Here is a 19,998-nt window from a genome sequence, read left to right as displayed (position 1 = left end):
CAGTTTCCTTAACCTTAAGTGCGTATTCATGCTTAAGAAGACTGTCACTGAACGCTGCAGAAAACTGAAAGCACAATTTTGACCAGATGTGCTCCAAGAATCAGCTGACTTTACAATATTAAGTTTTCTTTAGTTTGGTATAAATGTTGAGAGGTATTCTGAGTTTAGAAACTAATCACAGGAAAATCAAGCATTTCTCTGCAATCTACAGTGCATCTGGAAAGTGTAGATGGTGTGCAGGTGGCGCCACAGCTCATACGATACGATGTCATGCAGCCATACTGGATAGCAACCTCCGCATTGCATGAACGGCAAATGTGCTCTTTTGCTTTACGAGCTTTACTCATATTTACGACTGTCTACACAAATTACACCAATGTGGTGCTTCATTGTTGTGCATATGATTGCACGAGCCATCAAAAGAGGGTCTCCGGGGTACATTTTTTTTATGTTTCCCCCCCACTGATAAAGAGCATGTGAAAATTGACAGTTGTAAAGTTCTCCATTGTGTCTTTATGCAGTTTTTCTGGATTATGCTTTTTTCTGGATTAATTTGTCCCTCAACAAGCTCTTCTTTCTACAATCAATCAACCTCCAAATCAAAGATAAGGTGTTCAATTTCCTCCATGAACTGCAGGTAATTTCAGTGACTTCAGTTTTTTTTACTCCGTGTTGTGAAGTTTGCCATGTCTGTGGACTTTTCTGCCAATATACGAGGTCTGTTAGAAAAGTATTGGACCTTTTTTATTTTTTTGCAAAAATCTGATGGATTTGAATCACGAGTGCTTGCATGAGCTAACCTTGAACCTTCGTGCGCATGCGTGAATTTTTTCACACCTGTCGATTGCGTCGTTTGCTGGCAAGCAGCCTTTGTGTGAGGTCGTGTGTAGTACTCTTGTCGGATTTTCATTGCAAGGAAAAAGATGACTGGAGCAGCGCTACTGCATCAAATTTTGCCAGAAACTGGAAACCATTCAGAAGATTCAGGCGGCTTTCGGTGATGATCCTATGGGCATCACACAGATTAAGGAGCGGTACAACCGGTTTAAAGACGTCCGCACAATGGTGGAGAGCAAACCACGCTTCGGTCGGCCATCAACATGCTGAAGTGACCAGATCATTTCCAAAGTGAACGCTGTGGTGATGCGGGACCGTCGTGTGATTGTCCGAGAAATTGCGGAAGAAGTGGACATCAGAACTTTTTCGGCACATTCCACTGTGACAGAAGACTGAGCCATGAAAAGAGTGGCGGTGAAATTCATGCCGAAGCTGCTGACGGCGGAGCAAAAGCACCTTTGTGTTGAAGTCTCACAGGACACGCTGTGACATGCCCACCTCTTCCACAATTTCTCGGATAGTCGCACAACTGAAAAGTCACCGGAAGCCGTCTGAATCTTCCGAATGGCTTTCACCTGGCTGTCGCCCAGTTTCTGGCAAAATTTGATTCAGTAGCGCTGCTCCAGTCATTCCGTCATTTTCCTTGCAATGAAAATCTGACAAGAAAACCACACACGACCTCACACAAAGGCTGCTTACCAGCAAATGACGCAATCGACAGGCATGAATAAATTCACGCATGCGCACAAAGGTTCAAGGTTGGCTCATGCAAGCACACGTGATTCAAATCCATCAGGTTAAAAAAAAAAAAAAAAAGATACTTTTCTAACAGACCTCGGATTTGATCCATTATTGAAATGTAATAGTGTGCACACTGCAAAAACTTAAATATGATGGAAGAGGAAGGAGTGAAAACCTAAAAGTAAATGGCCTTTTGCGGTATCCGATGTAGCAGGTGCATGTCAGAGTGCGGGTCCCAGGTCTGAGCATGGTTTGGGAAAAAAAGCCGGTCTTAATAAAAGAAATACGGTAGCCACTTTCCTCAAATCGGTGAGTGTCAGTGCTCATCTTTAATTTCATACCTCTGTTACTGGGCACGTCCAGACTGCTCTGTCCGGTACATACGAGAGATTTTTAAATGGAAATACACTGATAGACAGGTCCAGGGATGAAAGTGGTGAAAAACAAAAAAGCTTTTTTATTGTGTTGAACTTGCTTCTAACGGCCAGCTGACAGCTATCACTCCCTGGAACGATGAGATTTATATGGTATGGTAGAGTACCCAGACGGCCACTCTACCATAATGACTACCATGAATACCTTAATGACTCAACTTAGACAAGTGGCCAGCTCTAGGAAGAGTCCTGATGGATCCAAACTTCTTCCATTTACAGATTATGGAGGCCAATGTGCTCATGGGGACCTTCAAAGCAGCAGAAATGTTTCTGTACCCTTCCTCAGATTTGTGCCTCGAGACAATCCTGTCTCGGAGGTCTAAAGACTGTTCCTTTGACTTCATGCTTGGTTTGTGCTCCGACTTGCACTGTCAACTGTGGGACCTTATATGTAGACAGGTGTGTGCCTTTCCAAATCATGTCAAATCAACTGAATTTACCCCAGGTGGACTCCAATTAAGCTGTAGAAACATCTCAAGGATGATCAGTGGAAACAGGATGCACCTGAGCTCAATTTTGAGCTTCATGGCAAATACTTATGTACATGTGATTTCTTCACTTATTTTTAATACATTTGCAAAAATCTTAAACTTTTTTCACATTGTCATTATGGGGTATTGTGTGTTGAATTTTGAGAGGAAAAAAAAGAATTTCATCTATTCTGGAATAATGCTGTAATATAAAACTTGGAAAAAGTGAGGCCCTGTGAATACTTTCTGGATGCAATGGAACACTGAAAAAACAAAGCACTTCATTATTTGTGTGGAGTGTCATTGATACGTACGCATTAGAGGCCTGTACGTCCTGCCAGCCCTTGGAGAGGTTCTGCCTGAGTTCAGAGAGCGGGCTAAGACCAAGTTTCCTCTTCAGCTCTGTGGCATGTCTCTCTTTGGCTGACAAAACCTGACGCAAAGTGTTGATCTCCTCTTCCACCTGAAATGCCCAAACCAGAAACAAGCTTAGTGACAGGTTCTCGCATGTAGCCAAAACTCTCACCAAATTGACTCAGAGATATGCAACAATCTGTGTCAAATTCTGGCCTTTCATTTGCAGACGTCTTAGTGAAATAGCAGAACAAAAACATACAACTGACTGACACTGAGCGCCACAGCCAGCTGTCCAAGTACTTTTGGTTCCATACAGCCTTTGTGCCCCACACAAAGTGCTGCAGTTCTCGTACCATTCATCTCATTTGGATGTCTTTCCAATTAACTTGGTTATAAATGGAGGAGCCATGCACATTGAAGTCATCTGTAATAAAAATGCTTATTTTCATTTGTGCCTTACTTTGGTGAGCTCTGTCCGCAGCTCTTCAGCCTCCTCTGCCGTCAGACCAGGTGGAGGAGGGTTGTCAGAACTCCCCACCGCTCCCTCCACGGGTACATCAGACAGATTGGGTGAATGTTCCACACCCACACCCTTGTTAGGGGAGTTCAGGTTGATGTCTGGGATTACAAAGTGAGATAATGTCAGTAATGACAGAAATGTTGAATAAAGGAAACGTAAGAGTAACATATGAAATTCTGATATCCATTCAGTCAGTTTTTCTTCTGTACCAGTCAGGGTTTGCCTTTTAAAATCTGAAAAGTTTGGTACCAAACCTACCGCTACGCAGCATAGCGGCAAAGCAACTAGGGGGGTCTGGGGGCATGCCCCCCACAAAATTTTGATATAAAAGGATGCAAATTGTGCATTCTGGTGATATCTGGGGCAGATTTGGGGTGAAATTATGGAAGAACAAAAAACGAAAGAGATCCGCACAGCCAGTTAGCTCCCAAACAAGCCTTTAATAACACACCAAAGGTGACGTTTCGGGCCTCGCCCTTCATCAGACAGGATGAAATTATGGAAGGAAATTTGTGTTTTTGGAGTAATATTTTCTGAAATTTCGAAATTTTCTAACCTTGTCAGAAACTGAGATGACCCCATGCCAATATGCACAGGCAGATTGGCATGGGGTCATCTCAGCTGCCGATGTTTTATTAAACATCCAGCCCATTAACAATCATGGCTGCCATGAGTGTTGATTACACTTGTTGTAATTCCAGAAAATCTATTAGCAGTCATCATGGTCATCTGCCATTCTCTGCAGCACTTCAAGGTGTTCTTCCTCAGAATCAGAATTAAGCTCAGAATCTAAGGCAGCTCTTCCCTCAAAAACTCTGTCATAATTGTGTTTATAAACCAGTCACCATCTGCTTTTATTATACATCTGTGTAGTTAATAAATAAAATAATCTTCAGGGATGATTTTCTCGCGTGCACACGTAGAGAAATATAAAAAACTCTCCGCTGGCTGCTGTTCGCTCTTCCCTCAAAAACGCTCCATTTGATCTGATAATAAAACGCGGCATTACAAACAGAGGAGAAGAACATTTTTTGATGACGTTTTGTGTATGTGTCGGTCTCAGAAAGTCATTCTGCGCAAATTTTGTCCAAATTTGATAGATTTCTGTACAGTTATGAAATAAAAAAGGTGGATTCCAGTCGGGAATGCAAGTCTAAAGAGTTGTGTGCCCGCCCCCAATGTGTACCAATCCTTTTCTCATTTGTTAAATTAGTTCCAAGTCAGCTGATGTCCTGTAAGAGCTTTCACGGTGGCTGCACATTTGTTTATACAACCCTTGGCAAAAATTATGGAATCACCGGCCTCGGAGGATGTTCATTCAGTTGTTTAATTTTGTAGAAAAAAAGCAGATCAGACATGACACAAAACTAAAGTCATTTCAAATGGCAACTTTCCGGCTTTAAGAAACACTATAAGAAATCAGGAAAAAAAATTGTGGCAGACAGTAACGGTTACTTTTTCAGACCAAGCAGAGGGAAAAAAATATGGAATCACTCAATTCTGAGGAAAAAATTATGGAATCAAGAAAAACAAAAGAACGCTCCAACACATCACTGGTATTTTGTTGCACCACCTCTGGCTTTTGTAACAGCTTGCAGTCTCTGAGGCATGGACTTAATGAGTGACAAACAGTACTCTTCATCAATCTGGCTCCAACTTTCTCTGATTGCTGTTGCCAGATCAGCTTTGCAGGTTGGAGCCTTGCCATGCACCATTTTCTTCAACTTCCACCAAAGATTTTCAATTGGATTAAGATCCGGACTATTTGCAGGCCATGACATTGACCCTATGTGTCTTTTTGCAAGGAATGTTTTCACAGTTTTGGCTCTATGGCAAGATGCATTATCATCTTGAAAAATGATTTCATCATCCCCAAACATCCTTTCAATTGATGGGATAAGAAAAGTGTCCAAAATATCAATGTAAACTTGTGCATTTATTGATGATTTATTGACATGTCTCATGTTGGAGCCATGATTGATGTCAGTCCACTTGGTGCAACAGCTCTCCAAGGTGTGATCACTCCTTTTTAGATGCAGACTAACGAGTGGATCTGATTTGATGCAGGTGTTAGTTTTGGGGATGAAAATTTACAGGGTGATTCCATAATTTATTCCTCAGAATTGAGTGAGTCCATATTTTTTTCCCTCTGCTTGGTCTAAAAAAGTAACCGTTACTGACTGCCACAATTATTTTTCTTGATTTCTTATAGTGTTTCTTAAAGCCAGAAAGTTGCCATTTGAAATGACTTTAGTTTTGTGTCATGTCTGTGATCTGCTTTTTTTTTTTACAAAATTAAACAACTGAATGAACATCCTCTGAGGCCGGTGATTCCATAATTTTTGCCAGGGGTTGTAGTTTTGTCCTCTACTTATTGGTTACGTCTACGATACACGTGCGTTCATATCCTGCGGCTGTCCAATACGTCTTGTGGCCTTCTGATCGGCCAAAGGTTCAGCGCGGGGTGTGAATTTAGCACTGGGGTGAGATAACATGCAGCGCCGTTTCATCCTGCCAAAACTGAAGAAAAAGACAGTGTTCCTGTCTGCGTTTTTATCTGGACGTCAGGGCACACCTGGTGGGTCCACTTGGCATGAAGGTGCCGCAGAGTAAGAAGGTTGTTTGCTGTCCTCGCCGCTGCAACCCCACTGAACACCGGCACAGTAAAGACGCTGTTAGTGCACAAACGTGGTGAGGAAATATGATGTTACGATCTCTAAGCGAGCCGGAATTTCGTCACATTTGCATTCAGACATCTGCGAGTCCCACTCAAATCCAGCTCTCCCCAACATGCATACATGCCATGACAATTATTCTGCTGAAGGTAGCTCTTTGTGTTGACAGTGGAAATGCCACTGGACAAATTATTTACACTAGCATTTTGCCTGTGGGAATCCTCAGGCTCTAGATTGGGTAGTGTTTATAAAATAGGTAGCTGACATTTTTCAAGGGTGGTAATGAATTAAACAAAGCTTGTATAATGAGTTGGAATGGCGTGCGAGTCCAGAATGTTTTTAGAACCTTAGACCTCAACAATTTTTTAGAAGAGGATCTCAATCCTTTTATTTCCTGTTAATTATGTAATTTTTAAACATTAATTTACTGTTTTAATGTATTTAAATAAAATCACTCACCACACTCACGCTTTTAATATATACATGACTTACTGCCTACTGCATGTTATCTCACCTCAGTGCTTTTAAACTCAGATAAAACTGAAGTTATTGTACTTGGCCCCACAAATCTTAGAAACATGGTGTCTAACCAGATCCTTACTCTGGATGGCATTACCCTGACCTCTAGTAATACTGTGAGAAATCTTGGAGTCATTTTTGATCAGGATATGTCATTCAAAGCGCATATTAAACAAATATGTAGGACTGCTTTTTTGCATTTACGCAATCTCTCTAAAATCAGAAAGGTCTTGTCTCAGAGTGATGCTAAAAAACTAATTCATGCATTTATTTCCTCTAGGCTGGACTATTGTAATTCATTATTATCAGGTTGTCCTAAAAGTTCCCTAAAAAGCCTTCAGTTAATTCAAAATGCTGCAGCTAGAGTACTGACGGGGACTAGAAGGAGAGAGCATATCTCACCCATATTGGCCTCTCTTCATTGGCTTCCTGTTAATTCTAGAATAGAATTTAAAATTCTTCTTCTTACTTATAAGGTTTTGAATAATCAGGTCCCATCTTATCTTAGGGACCTCGTAGTACCATATCACCCCAATAGAGCGCTTCGCTCTCAGACTGCAGGCTTACTTGTAGTTCCTAGGGTTTGTAAGAGTAGAATGGGAGGCAGAGCCTTCAGCTTTCAGGCTCCTCTCCTGTGGAACCAGCTCCCAATTCAGGTCAGGGAGACAGACACCCTCTCTACTTTTAAGATTAGGCTTAAAACTTTCCTTTTTGCTAAAGCTTATAGTTAGGGCTGGATCAGGTGACCCTGAACCATCCCTTAGTTATGCTGCTATAGACGTAGACTGCTGGGGGGTTCCCATGATGCACTGTTTCTTTCTCTTTTTGCTCTGTATGCACCACTCTGCATTTAATCATTAGTGATCGATCTCTGCTCCCCTCCACAGCATGTCTTTTTCCTGGTTCTCTCCCTCAGCCCCAACCAGTCCCAGCAGAAGACTGCCCCTCCCTGAGCCTGGTTCTGCTGGAGGTTTCTTCCTGTTAAAAGGGAGTTTTTCCTTCCCACTGTAGCCAAGTGCTTGCTCACAGGGGGTCGTTTTGACCGTTGGGGTTTTACATAATTATTGTATGGCCTTGCCTTACAATATAAAGCGCCTTGGGGCAACTGTTTGTTGTGATTTGGCACTATATAAAAAAATTGATTGATTGATTGATTGATTGATGCCTGGAATGGCATGTGAGTCCACAATGTAGATAGCAACAGCCAATGTTCAGTGTTGTTAGCTAATAGCAGCAGCTTCTCCAAAAATATTAGTCCTATCAATGTTCCATTTTGGCAACGTTCATCCCTGACCCAAAATACATAAGCACACCAAACAGCAAATGTCAGCTCTCCAACACATACGCACAGTGTTTTGTCTATCCCGCATTCTGGTGCAAGCAGGTGCTTCTTTTAGATAGGCAGAAACAGAGTCGGTGGTGGAAGACAAACACACTACACTTTTCACTCATGGTAACAGCAACATGAGACTTAACTAAACTGACTAAACCAATTCAACTACAAAAAAAAAAAAATCAATAACACTAACAACACTGTTAAATTAACATGAACCACAATAACATTTAAAACCTCAAAACCCTGAACTCCCATGCTTCACTGTAGTGCGGCAGGGCAGAGTGGTTGTAACTGATTGAGAGAGGAACGCAATTTAATTTTGGGAAGAGACTAACAATGCCATCCGGGAATATGGCCCTGGGACTATTCAAAACTTAAGTTATTCCAAAAAGGCTGCGCTAGGCAAGGGAAATCCAGAGAGGTGTGTTATCATGGTGCATTACCACCACCTACTGTTTGGGTAGGGATGGGTATTGATAAGTTTTAATTGACAACAATTACATTATCTATTCCGCTTATCGAACCGATTCTTTATCGATTCCCTTATCCATACCTCTTGTGAATTTTCTGTGTACTAAAAATAGGCTTTACAGGTTTTCTATGTCAACATGTCATTGAGTCTTAAAGTAAATAAATATGAAATTGGTCACTGGATCCTTGATCTCTGAACATAAATAGAAATAAACTAAATCTGTAGTTTTTGACAAAAGCATTTCAGCTATTAAAAAGACAAATTTAACTCCGTAGCCTCCGAGCTGAGCTCTTGCAGCCAGATGCGCTGCACATCAGGACGTAATTCATAAAGAATGGAGGATGTCTCATTTTGGGAGAAAAAAAACAGATTAGGTCAGTTGTAGTTTGTTGTCTGTATTACAACATTTGTAAAGAGGTGTCATGTGATTTAAAACAGCGATTCGCTTTGAAGTTATTAATAGAGCCTGACCGATATCGGTCGGCCGATATTATCGGCCGATATAAGCCCTTTTTAAAGTATTCACCATCGGCCGAAATTTTGCCGATAAAACGCTGATAATTTCTCATAAACAGTTACTGAAATAATGTTTGTGTCGGCAATGTAAAATGTACTTGCACCGTTTGTCCAGTAGATGGAGCTCTGACTCCATTCAACTGAGAGCTGCTTACACCCCTGCTTAAATGTGTTCATCACCGCCCCCATAGTTCGGCGTCACACTGCACTGATCGGTTTGATAAAAGCATACAAGTTTATAAGGATGCTGTTTGTAATAACTTTGCAATTACATTCACCCCACATTTCTCCCGTTTCAGTTCAACTCAGTTTGATTAACTCAGTTTATGTAGTAATGTGTCAAATGTGCTTCATTGCGTTGGTCACGCTTTTTATTAAGTCCACATTGTGTAGACCTTATTTCCAGCATGAAAAACTTTTGTTTACTGCTAAGAGGTTGAAACATTCAGATTCACTCGTCATCCGGAAGGGTTCTGGGAATTACTGCTGTTCGCCTTGCGTTACGGCCCGTTACGATATAATTTTGGACCGTGTAATCAACCGTTTCTGCAGCGCGACTCCAGTTTGAAGTGTGAATCACTGAAGCAATGCTTCGATTCAATGGCTCGTGGCTCTTTGATTCACTGCTCTTCAGAAGCGGTAAGTCCGCTTCTTAACCCCTCTCAAAACCATTAAAATATCATGAGTCATTTTTGTGTGTATCAAAGTCATTAACTGGGGCTCTTGTCTTGTTGCAGTCAAGAAACAAGAATCGTCCTCCGTTCCGTTGTCACAGCTTTAAACGCTGCGTGGCTCTGTGCTGAAACAGAGTCCGCTCGGAATTAAAAACTTCTAAACAAATCGCCGCTTTAAATAAAATGACACCTCTTACAAACGTTGCAATACAGACAATAAACTACAATCTACAATCAGATGTATTTGACAACTCTTTTTAAGGATATGTATTTGCTAATTTCACAAAGGTTTAATTCTTAATTGCATTTTTTGAACTTGAAAATTCTTCTCTGTTATAAAGTTAATCAATATGAGGACAAAGCTTCAGCTTTTAGCTCATACCTTTTTTGTTAAGGGTCCAAAAAGAACATTTTATTCAATAAAAAAAATGTATAATAATAATAACGGCTGATTTATCGGCAAATCAGCCGATTTATCGATTATCTGCATTTTTTTTCATCCAAATATCCTTATCAGCATCAGCCTCAAAAAAATCCATATCGGTCGGGCTCTAGTTATTAATTCCGACCAAAATCTCTGCACGCATTTGGAGCTGTGCAGTTTAGTCCCACAAAATGGAGGAACGGAACAGCAGACGATTCTCGTTTCTTGCCCACAAGACAAGAGTCCCAGTTAGTGGCTTTAAAGAGTAGGCAACACAATATGTGTTTTGTTTTTGTTTTTTTTGAGTTTTTTGAGTTTTTAAGACTAAAATTAAAACACCAGCTTAAAATTGATCTTTTCCTGGTGCGCAGTTACTGAAGAGAAAATGTTTGGATTTTGAACTACACGCCATTATTAACCAGGAACTTCCCGGTGAAGAACATTGGAGAAGAAGGAGGTAGTGATCACAGCACCGGAACCATTATCTTAATAGCTCCATTAATTTATGGATTTTTACAGGCTACTGACAGCCCCGTTTCGACCGAGTAGTTCAGGTCAGAGCTGCACCATGTTTTCGGTGTCAGAACGGTTATTCTCACCAGCAGAATTTGGTAGGTGGAACACTTATATTGACAAGCGTGTACGCACAGTATAATGACGAAATTGCGGCCCTGATGCTTCTGAAATGCAGCGAAGCAGAGAACCATTGGGTCGAAGCACTGCTTTTTTGCTTCAAGCAGATTTCTCTATGTTGATTACAGAACAGTGGCTCTGCAGTCAACAGAGAAATTATAATTTTCCAGATAAATATCCTCAAAAACAACAGCTGCTCTGACATAATGTGAACTGAAGGACCGATAAAGGAATCGTTAAGCAAAAAGGCTATTGAGGCCGGTGGATCGAATAATTTCTTAATGATACTTAAAAGTAACAGGTATCGATACCCAACCCTATATTTCTGTGTGGAACATTAATGAATTCTGACGTATGCTATCAAAAATAAAGAAACATTCATCAAGTACTGTATTTCCTTGATTAAAAGCCCGGGCGTTTATTTTTTTCAAACTGTGAGCAGACCTGGTGCCTAAACAAGACAGATTAACAAAATCTGCTTGTTACCTGCACTGTAATATGGTGTTATGTTTCACATGTATCCCTGGGTGTGGTAACCCAAAGACAACCACTTTAGATCTGTCATGTAGCATCTAGCTAGATGTTCTCGATGGTTTAAAAAAAATAAATAAAAAAAATCAAGGTGGTGCTAAATCAAAACCCTACCAATGCACCACCTGTCACTGTTCCTCTGCAACTGACAGCCTGGCATGCCGTTTCATTTTAGGGTTTTAAGGTCCCACTACACAGCAGACTTGGAAAAAATGAATTGTAAACTGCCCCTACACTGCTGTTTTTTTTTTTTTTTGGGGGGGGGGGGGGGGGGGGGGGGGTTGACATATAACAACTTCCAGCTTTGTCTCAGTGATGTAGTAACTGAACTTCCTTTTCCTATCATTAGAAGAAGGAGTCACTCTCTCAGGAGTCAGTACTGGTATATTGTCCGTCGGCACATACGCTGGAGGCCGCCATTTGGACACTTGTCACATAAGCATGTATTGACCAGCAACTGCACACACGGACAATCAGCTAGGCAGAGAGGGTAACAAGCGGCTAACATGAGGGACCCGGCCTTTAAACATTTTGCTTATTTAAGGCAGGCGTTTATTTTTTCCAGACTAAGTTTTGACCCGGTGTCACCGACCAAACGGTCCCCCCTAAAAATTGGTCTGTCCTGCGCATGCGTCATTAGCCGCGGTTTACAGGTCATCACCTCGATGCTGCTTCAAACTGCACTCCAGTCATCATCTATCTCAGCGACAGATATCTCAAGCTTTTTACAACAATCATTTCCACATAAAGTCAACATTATTTCATAATAAAAGATGGAGGAAGCGATCAGTGCCGCAGCTACATGAGCTGCTAGCTGATCCGTTCACTGCACGTCGGTCATTTTAAAGTGTCATGGAGTATCGCCTCGTTTCTGTTTAAAACTGACTTTAGAATGATTTAAGAGGTTTTACTTTGTCATCTGATGGTTAATAATCCCATTAATCCATTTGATCACTTTGGGTGAAGAGACTTCGTCACAGACAAGCTGCTAAGCTCTGAAATGACACATGCGCAGTGGAGGCAGGGCAGACCGATTTTTAGGGGCGAACCGTTTGGTCTGCGACACTGGCAATTAAATGAGGAAGACCCCTATTTAAGGTGTTTAATCAAGGAAATATGCAAGCAAAAACCCAGATTTCCGGAAATTCACGGAAAACTTCCATCACTGTTAGGGATGGGTACTGATAATCTTTTATTGACAGACGCCATTATCGATTCTGCGTATCGATCCGATTCCTTATCGATACCTCTTGTGAATTTTCTGTGTAGGGTTTACAGGTTTTCTATGTCAACAACATTTTCTTGAGTCTTAAAGTAAATAAATATGAAATTGGTCACTGGATCCTTGATCTCTGGACATAAATAAAAATAAAATCTGTAATTTTTGTCAAAAGCATTTCGTTTCAGACATTTTGGCATGAATGTCTCTCCATACCTCTGAGCTGAGCTCAGCCGGTTGCTGCACGTCAGCACAGGAAGTCTCATTTTGAGAGGAAAAAACATTTTGATCGATTGCAGTTTGTTTGTACTACAACATTTGGAAAGAGGTGTCACTGATTTAAACAGCGTTTCGCTTTGAATTTATTAATTCCAACTGGACTCTATCATTCTAACTTGACTCAGCAGAGCCGCGCAGCGTTTGGAGCTGTGTAAACAGAATGGAGGACGATTCTCGTTTCTTTCTTGCAACAAGACAGGAGTCCCAGCTAGTGTCTTTAATCCTCACAAAAGTGAGTCACAACTGACATATTCAGGGATGAAAGTAGTGAAAAAGAAAAAAAAAAAAATACAAGCTGAAACCCGAAGTTACCCCCAACACCACCCGCACAACAAAGTTTGAATTCTCTAAGGTCTGAAATGCAATCTGGGACTATTCCAGACAAACTGCATTGAGTGCAGCATCCATTTTGATGAGGGAAAAAAACAACTTTTCTTATTCAAATTCTTTCCAGTAGTATTCTGCTATTGCTAGGATGCAGAAGTTTTCTAGCTTGGCAGATCGTTCTGGAGAAACTCACTGAAGAAATTAAATTGAAAATATGGTCTGACAAACTGTCATTAAACTTAAATAAGACAGGGATGAAGTGGAGGTAAAAGAGTAAATTAGGTGTTCACAGGAAACAGTTATTTCTATATTTATTTATGTTCATTGTTAGTTGGTTTTATCTTTTCTGTTGTGTTTTGTTTTATCAGGTTCTTTTTGTCTCTTTCTCTAAAATTGTATTGTAGCATTATTAGTTATTATTACTATTACTGTTGTTGTTGCAATATTATTAATATCTAAACAAAAATAAATGTAAAAAATATTACAATTTGTAATACATTTGACTCTTTTACAACAAATGCCGAGCCATTAATTACTATACAGAAAACAAATGCACACAAAAGTACTGAGATGCGAACAGCTTAAGGCTAATTTTAACATTGAAAATGCCATAGACATGCTAACACGTTAGCATCGGTCCCGTTAAGTTATAAAATGCATCCATCAAATGTTTCAGAAGACCATAACAGGTCGATTTAACATAAAAAAGGTAAATATTACTCAGACATATGCTCTTTGGGGTTTTAGTGGGGAAAAATTAAGACAAAGTGAAATTAAAAAAAGAACCAACGAAGCAGCGGGTCTGATCAATGCTTCATTGCTTCAAGCTTCAAAGAGCCACGCTGCAGAAGTGGTTTATTACAGACCCTGCAGGGGTTCTGTAGTCAACGCAGAGAAATGATCATTTTCCCGACAAACACCCCCAAAAACAACGGCCGCTGTGAAGGACCGATAAGGGAATTGTTAAGCAAAAAAGGCTACTGATGTCGGTGAATCAAATAATTTAACGATACCCCAAGAGAGCCGGTTCTTGATAACCAACCCTAATCACTGTATGGGGAAAAAATTATACTGAAGTAGCGCTGAAACGATTAAGCGAGTAATTCGATTACAAAAATGTTCGAGGCAAATTCTTTGCCTCGAAGCTTCGTTTTAAAACTGTAGTACATATGCCAGGCCTGTAGGTGGCACTGTAACGATCCCACAAAAAACAGAAGACCGTACAGCATGCATAACTAATGTAAGCGCTAATCAATGAAGCAGGCGATGCTACAAGTTTACAAAGCCACATGCTGAGTAAAATAAAGCCTTTTAAGAGAAAGGGTCTGTGCTGATCGTCTGAAACGGACTTAAAGTGAAGCAGTGTGTTTTTATATATGAAATTTTTTCCTGGCAAAAATCAATGCCAGCAATTCCCTAAAATATGGCGTAGTGGGGGCACACACTGTTTTTACCTTAATAAATACAATAAACACATTATACAGCATACAAATCAATTCTAAATAGCCTCGAATGAGAGAGACAAAGCATAAAAAGAATGCAAAACCTGAACATAAAGGTACATAAAAGGGTGGTGGGGGTGGGATGTAGTCTCGATTCTGGGGGGTCTGGGGGTTCTCCCCCAGAATTTTTTTTTTAAAAAGCAAGTCAAATTTTGTATATTCTGGCGAATTTTAATGGGTATGAAGTCTTCTGAAACAAAGAAAACGCACTTCAAACTGTCAAATAAAAATTCTTTGTCTTCTGTAGTATTTTGATTTGTTTTAATCCGGTGAATGCACCAAATGGGTGCTGTGTCGCTGTACAGTCAATAAAATACAAAATTAGGGCCTAAAGCAACTGACAATGTTGTTCTGCTGTGCAAAATTAACACTCACCAGTTTTGAAAACGCATGCACACTGAGAAACTCAAAACTGGCTTATTCACATTTAATCTGTAAAATGCTCTCACTCCTAAAACAAACTGGGGCTGCAACTAACGATTATTTTAGTAATCGATTAATCATTTTTTTTGTTTGTTTTTTTACTTGCATGTGAGTTTTGCCATTATTTCTTGAAGTGAGTTATTAAAAGGCCTTTATCACGCAACATCAACGTTTGACCTTGTAATAAAGTTATGATGTTACATTCTCGTCAAAAACATACCTCGAATAATGTTTTGTTTTATTTTGAGAAATTTCCATCCGAATATGAGCATTTTTAGATGCCTACAGAAACTATCTCAACCATTGACAACATATTACAGCAAGAGCCCACAAAAGTATTTTAAAGGCCTGACTAAAGTATAATATGTGATCTTTAATAAGTTATCCATCCATCCATTTTCTTCCGCTTTATCCGGAGTCGGGTCGCGGGGGCAGCAGCTCAAGCAAAAAGACACAAATGTGCAATTTACTGCATTTTATTTTTTTTGTGTGTAAAAACACAGCTTAGATGTGGTTTGACCGAAACAAATTGTCATTAAACTTAACCAGTTGTATATAATTCTCATTTTACATTACTTAGTCCACATTTTATTTTACCCTATGTTTATATTAGTTGTGCATATACTCTGAATAATTTACCATTAAATTTCACGATCTTTGATTTGGCTAAAAATGACTCGCACCATGGAAAGCACCTTTTTGTAGTTGCACTCAAATATCGCTGTAATGGAAATTACAATGACAATAAAGGCGATTCTGATTCTAATTATTATTATTAGTATTAATATATAAATTATAATTCATAATACATTTGACTCTTTTACGACAACAAACACTAAGCCATTATTTATTATACAGAAAACATGCACACAAACTGTGCTGAGATGCGAACTGCTTAATGCTAACTTTATCATTGAAAACGCCATAGTCATGCTAACGCGTTAGCATCGGTCCCGTTTTTAAGTTATAAAATACATCTATCAACTGTTTTAGAAGACCATAACAGGTCGGTTTAATATAAAAAAAGGTAAATATTACTCACAGACATATGCTCTTTAGGGTTTTAGCAGGGGAAAATTAAGATAAAGCAACAAACCATCAAAGCAGAGTCGGATCATTGCTTCATTGGTTCAAAGCAAAGCCACGCCTCGCTCTACTTGGGGAGTGTCTGCCAATGTTCCCACAAAGACAGAGAGGAGAAGGACCGTGGCTCATAGCAAGCAGTAAACAGAGCGGAGAGGAGTGAAAATTCACACAGTCCCTTCCTCCGCAGTCCACGCTGACATTGCTGCTGTTTTGATTAGTGCAGAATGGGATGTTGCTTTGACAGTGAGACTATCATATTTCGGCCCCAAAACACACATGACACCACGTGCGCACACGTATGTGTGGTTAAAGTTTGCAAATGACGGAAATCCGTCACGGTGACGGAGAACTTTAACCCATGATATACACACGCATACATACATGTATGTATGTATGTATGTACGTATATACATATACACATACATACACATACATACATATATGCTGTGGAGGGGAGCAGAGATCGATCACTAATGATTAAATGCAGAGTGGTGCATACAGAGCAAAAAGAGAAAGAAACAGTGCATCATGGGAACCCCCCAGCAGTCTACGTCTATAGCAGCATAACTAAGGGATGGTTCAGGGTCACCTGATCCAGCCCTAACTATAAGCTTTAGCAAAAAGGAAAGTTTTAAGCCTAATCTTAAAAGTAGAGAGGGTGTCTGTCTCCCTGATCTGAATTGGGAGCTGGTTCCACAGGAGAGGAGCCTGAAAGCTGAAGGCTCTGCCTCCCATTCTACTCTTACAAACCCTAGGAACTACAAGTAAGCCTGCAGTCTGAGAGCGAAGCGCTCTATTGGGGTGATATGGTACTACGAGGTCCCTAAGATAAGATGGGACCTGATTATTCAAAACCTTATAAGTAAGAAGAAGAATTTTAAATTCTATTCTAGAATTAACAGGAAGCCAATGAAGAGAGGCCAATATGGGTGAGATATGCTCTCTCCTTCTAGTCCCCGTCAGTACTCTAGCTGCAGCATTTTGAATTAACTGAAGGCTTTTTAGGGAACTTTAAGGACAACCTGATAATAATGAATTACAATAGTCCAGCCTAGAGGAAATAAATGCATGAATTAGTTTTTCAGCATCACTCTGAGACAAGACCTTTCTGATTTTAGAGATATTGCGTAAATGCAAAAAAGCAGTCCTACATATTTGTTTAATATGCGCTTTGAATGACATATCCTGATCAAAAATGACTCCAAGATTTCTCACAGTATTACTAGAGGTCAGGGTAATGCCATCCAGAGTAAGGATCTGGTTAGACACCATGTTTCTAAGATTTGTGGGGCCAAGTACAATAACTTCAGTTTATCTGAGTTTAAAAGCAGGAAATTAGAGGTCATCCATGTCTTTATGTCTGTAAGACAATCCTGCAGTTTAGCTAATTGGTGTGTGTCCTCTGGCTTCATGGATAGATAAAGCTGGGTATCATCTGCGTAACAATGAAAATTTAAGCAATACCGTCTAATAATACTGCCTAAGGGAAGCATGTATAAAGTGAATAAAATTGGTCCTAGCACAATAAGAAAAAAAAAAAAAAAAGAATGTCCTGTCCGCAGACTGAAGATTTCACAGAGCACCTGGGCTTATGGTTTGGCAAAGCTCCAAAACTCTTAATAATGTGAAAAAATAAATAATTACATGGGAAAACAGAGAGAGGGGGAACATCCTAAACTTAAAAATCTGCTTGATGGCACAGCGACATTGTGCCATTGCTTCAGGAGAGCCCTGCCACTACTGATATTGTTTAAAAATACAGAAGTGCTTTTTTTTTATCCGATTACTCGATTAATCGATAAAATAATTAGGGATGTTCCGATCCGATCACATGATCACGTGGTTTCAGACTTGATCGAAATTGGACGTTGCATCCCGATCAGGAATCCGATATAGATTTTATCCTCATTATTTTGAACAGCGCTTTTTCAGGCTCTTTATTGCAGATTAATGGACCTTTCACGCGTCGGAAGCATCAGAGGCATGAGACGCGTTGCTTTTTAGAGGCATCAGAAGCGACGCTTTAGCTCGGCTTTTGACGTGACACTTCTGACGGGAGCGCGCATTGCCGCTTGTCGGCAGGCTGACGCGGTCAAAGTTCAACCCAATATTTTTTGTTTGTTTGTTTGTGTGTTTACGCGCTCAGCCTGACGCCTCGATGGAATGACAAGAGGATGATGGACACTTTCCCACCGAAACTCTTGCTCAGTCATCCCTCCGTGCGCAGCAGGACCCGGTGCTGACCAAGTCCTCAGGACGACGATCTGTCATCTGATTAACAAAAAGAAAAAATACAAATTGTCCTGTGATCGTTTGTCTGCAAAACGGAGCGAGAGATGGTGTGTGCACGAGCGACGTGCACACTCATCACATTTAGGAGCGCGTCTTAAAGAGCTTCCGTCTTCATTCACGTTCACTGCGCTGCTCTGAACTTGTTGAACACCGATAAAGCATCAGAGGGGTACACTGAGGACTGTCAGGATGCAAATGTAAGTTGTTTGTTTTTTTTCCTTTTACTTTTCAAGTTGACTTTTGACGCTCTGAGCTGTAACGTAGCTTCGCGCTGTCCAATAGGAACGACGCGTGGGGCCAAAACACGGAAGACTAGTGGCAGAAACCACTGATCTGTACAAATGGTAAATGGACTGCATTTATAAAGGGCTTTTCCATCTGCATCAGACGCTCAAAACGCTTTACAGCTACACCTCACATTCACCCCAATGTCAGGGTGCTGCCATACATGGCATTCACTACACACCGGGTGCAATAGGGGATTAAAGACCTTGCCCAAGGGCCCTTAGTGATTTTCCAGTCAGGCAGGGATTTGAACCACAGATCAGTGCAGAAACCACGTGTCTGAAGAAAAATCCTTGGAAATGTTTTTTGTTGTTGTTTGTTACCTCAATTTCTGATTACTGTTTAAAAAACTTTAACACTTGTAATTAAAATAGCTAAATCAATAAATGGTTCTTTAGAAACCATTCATCTATAAATTAAAACCACCTGTTATTTCAGATTAGATAATTTCTTGTTTAACAGACGGAACCTTTGACATTTATTTTTAGACAAATAAAACAACATGGAAATTTGTACATTTTTTGTCTGGTAGATTATTACTTGATTGTTCAAGCTACCTCAAGGAGAAGTGCACTGTTTAAGTGATAAATAATAAAATAAGGTGATTAAAATGAAATTATTATATAGTTAGCATTTGTTCATTGTTCATTCAGTTTTTTTAAGTATCGGATCGGGACTCGGTATCGGCAGATACTCAAAATCAGATGACTCAGAATCGGATCGGGGCCAAAAAAACCTGATCGGGACATCCCTAAAAATAATCGATAGACTACAACCGCTGGCAAAAGTTATGGAATCACAGGCCTCGGAGGACGTTCATTCAGTTGTTTAATTTTGTAGAAAAAAAAAGCAGATCACAGACATGACACAAAACTAAAGTCATTTCAAATGGCAACTTTCTGGCTTTAAGAAACACTATAAGAAATCAGGAAAAAAAAAAAAAAAAATTGTGGCAGTCAGTAACGGTTACTTTTTTAGACCAAGCAGAGGGAAAAAAATATGGAATCACTCAATTCTGAGGAAAAAATTATGGAATCATGAAAAACAAAAGAACGCTCTAACACATCACTAGTATTTTGCTGCACCACCTCTGGCTTTTATAACAGCTTGCAGTCTCTGAGGCATGGACTTAATGAGTGACAAACAGTACTCTTCATCAATCTGGCTCCAACTTTCTCTGATTGCTGTTGCCAGATCAGCTTTGCAGGTTGGAGCCTTGTCATGCACCATTTTCTTCAACTTCCACCAAAGATTTTCAATTGGATTAAGATCCGGACTATTTGCAGGCCATGACATTGACCCCATGTGTCTTTTCGCAAGGAATGTTTTCACAGTTTTTGCTCTATGGCAAGATGCTTTATCATCTTGAAAAATAATTTCATCATCCCCAAACATCCTTTCAATAGATGGGTTAAGAAAAGTGTCCAAAATATCAACGTAAACTTG

The 19,998-nt window shown here is 40.1% G+C and overlaps 1 protein-coding gene across 4 annotated transcripts in view; it reads right to left on the bottom strand.

The window, feature by feature from the left end:
* Nucleotides 1–19,998, bottom strand: part of tpd52l2b (tpd52 like 2b) — a 73,349-nt gene that overhangs the window by 47,245 nt on the left and 6,106 nt on the right. For all 4 annotated transcript variants that reach the window (XM_034171787.1, XM_034171788.1, XM_034171789.1 and 1 more), the window contains exons 2-3: nt 3,300–3,457; nt 2,797–2,945 (exon numbers count right to left, since the gene is read on the bottom strand). In XM_034171787.1, coding sequence (XP_034027678.1) covers nt 2,797–2,945; nt 3,300–3,457 — 307 coding nt within the window. The remainder of the gene's footprint in view (nt 1–2,796; nt 2,946–3,299; nt 3,458–19,998) is intronic.

The sequence above is a fragment of the Thalassophryne amazonica genome, chromosome 6 (assembly GCF_902500255.1).
Source record: "Thalassophryne amazonica chromosome 6, fThaAma1.1, whole genome shotgun sequence".
In the NCBI taxonomy this organism is placed as follows: domain Eukaryota; kingdom Metazoa; phylum Chordata; class Actinopteri; order Batrachoidiformes; family Batrachoididae; genus Thalassophryne; species Thalassophryne amazonica.
This window is presented reverse-complemented; position numbering and strand designations above follow the sequence as displayed.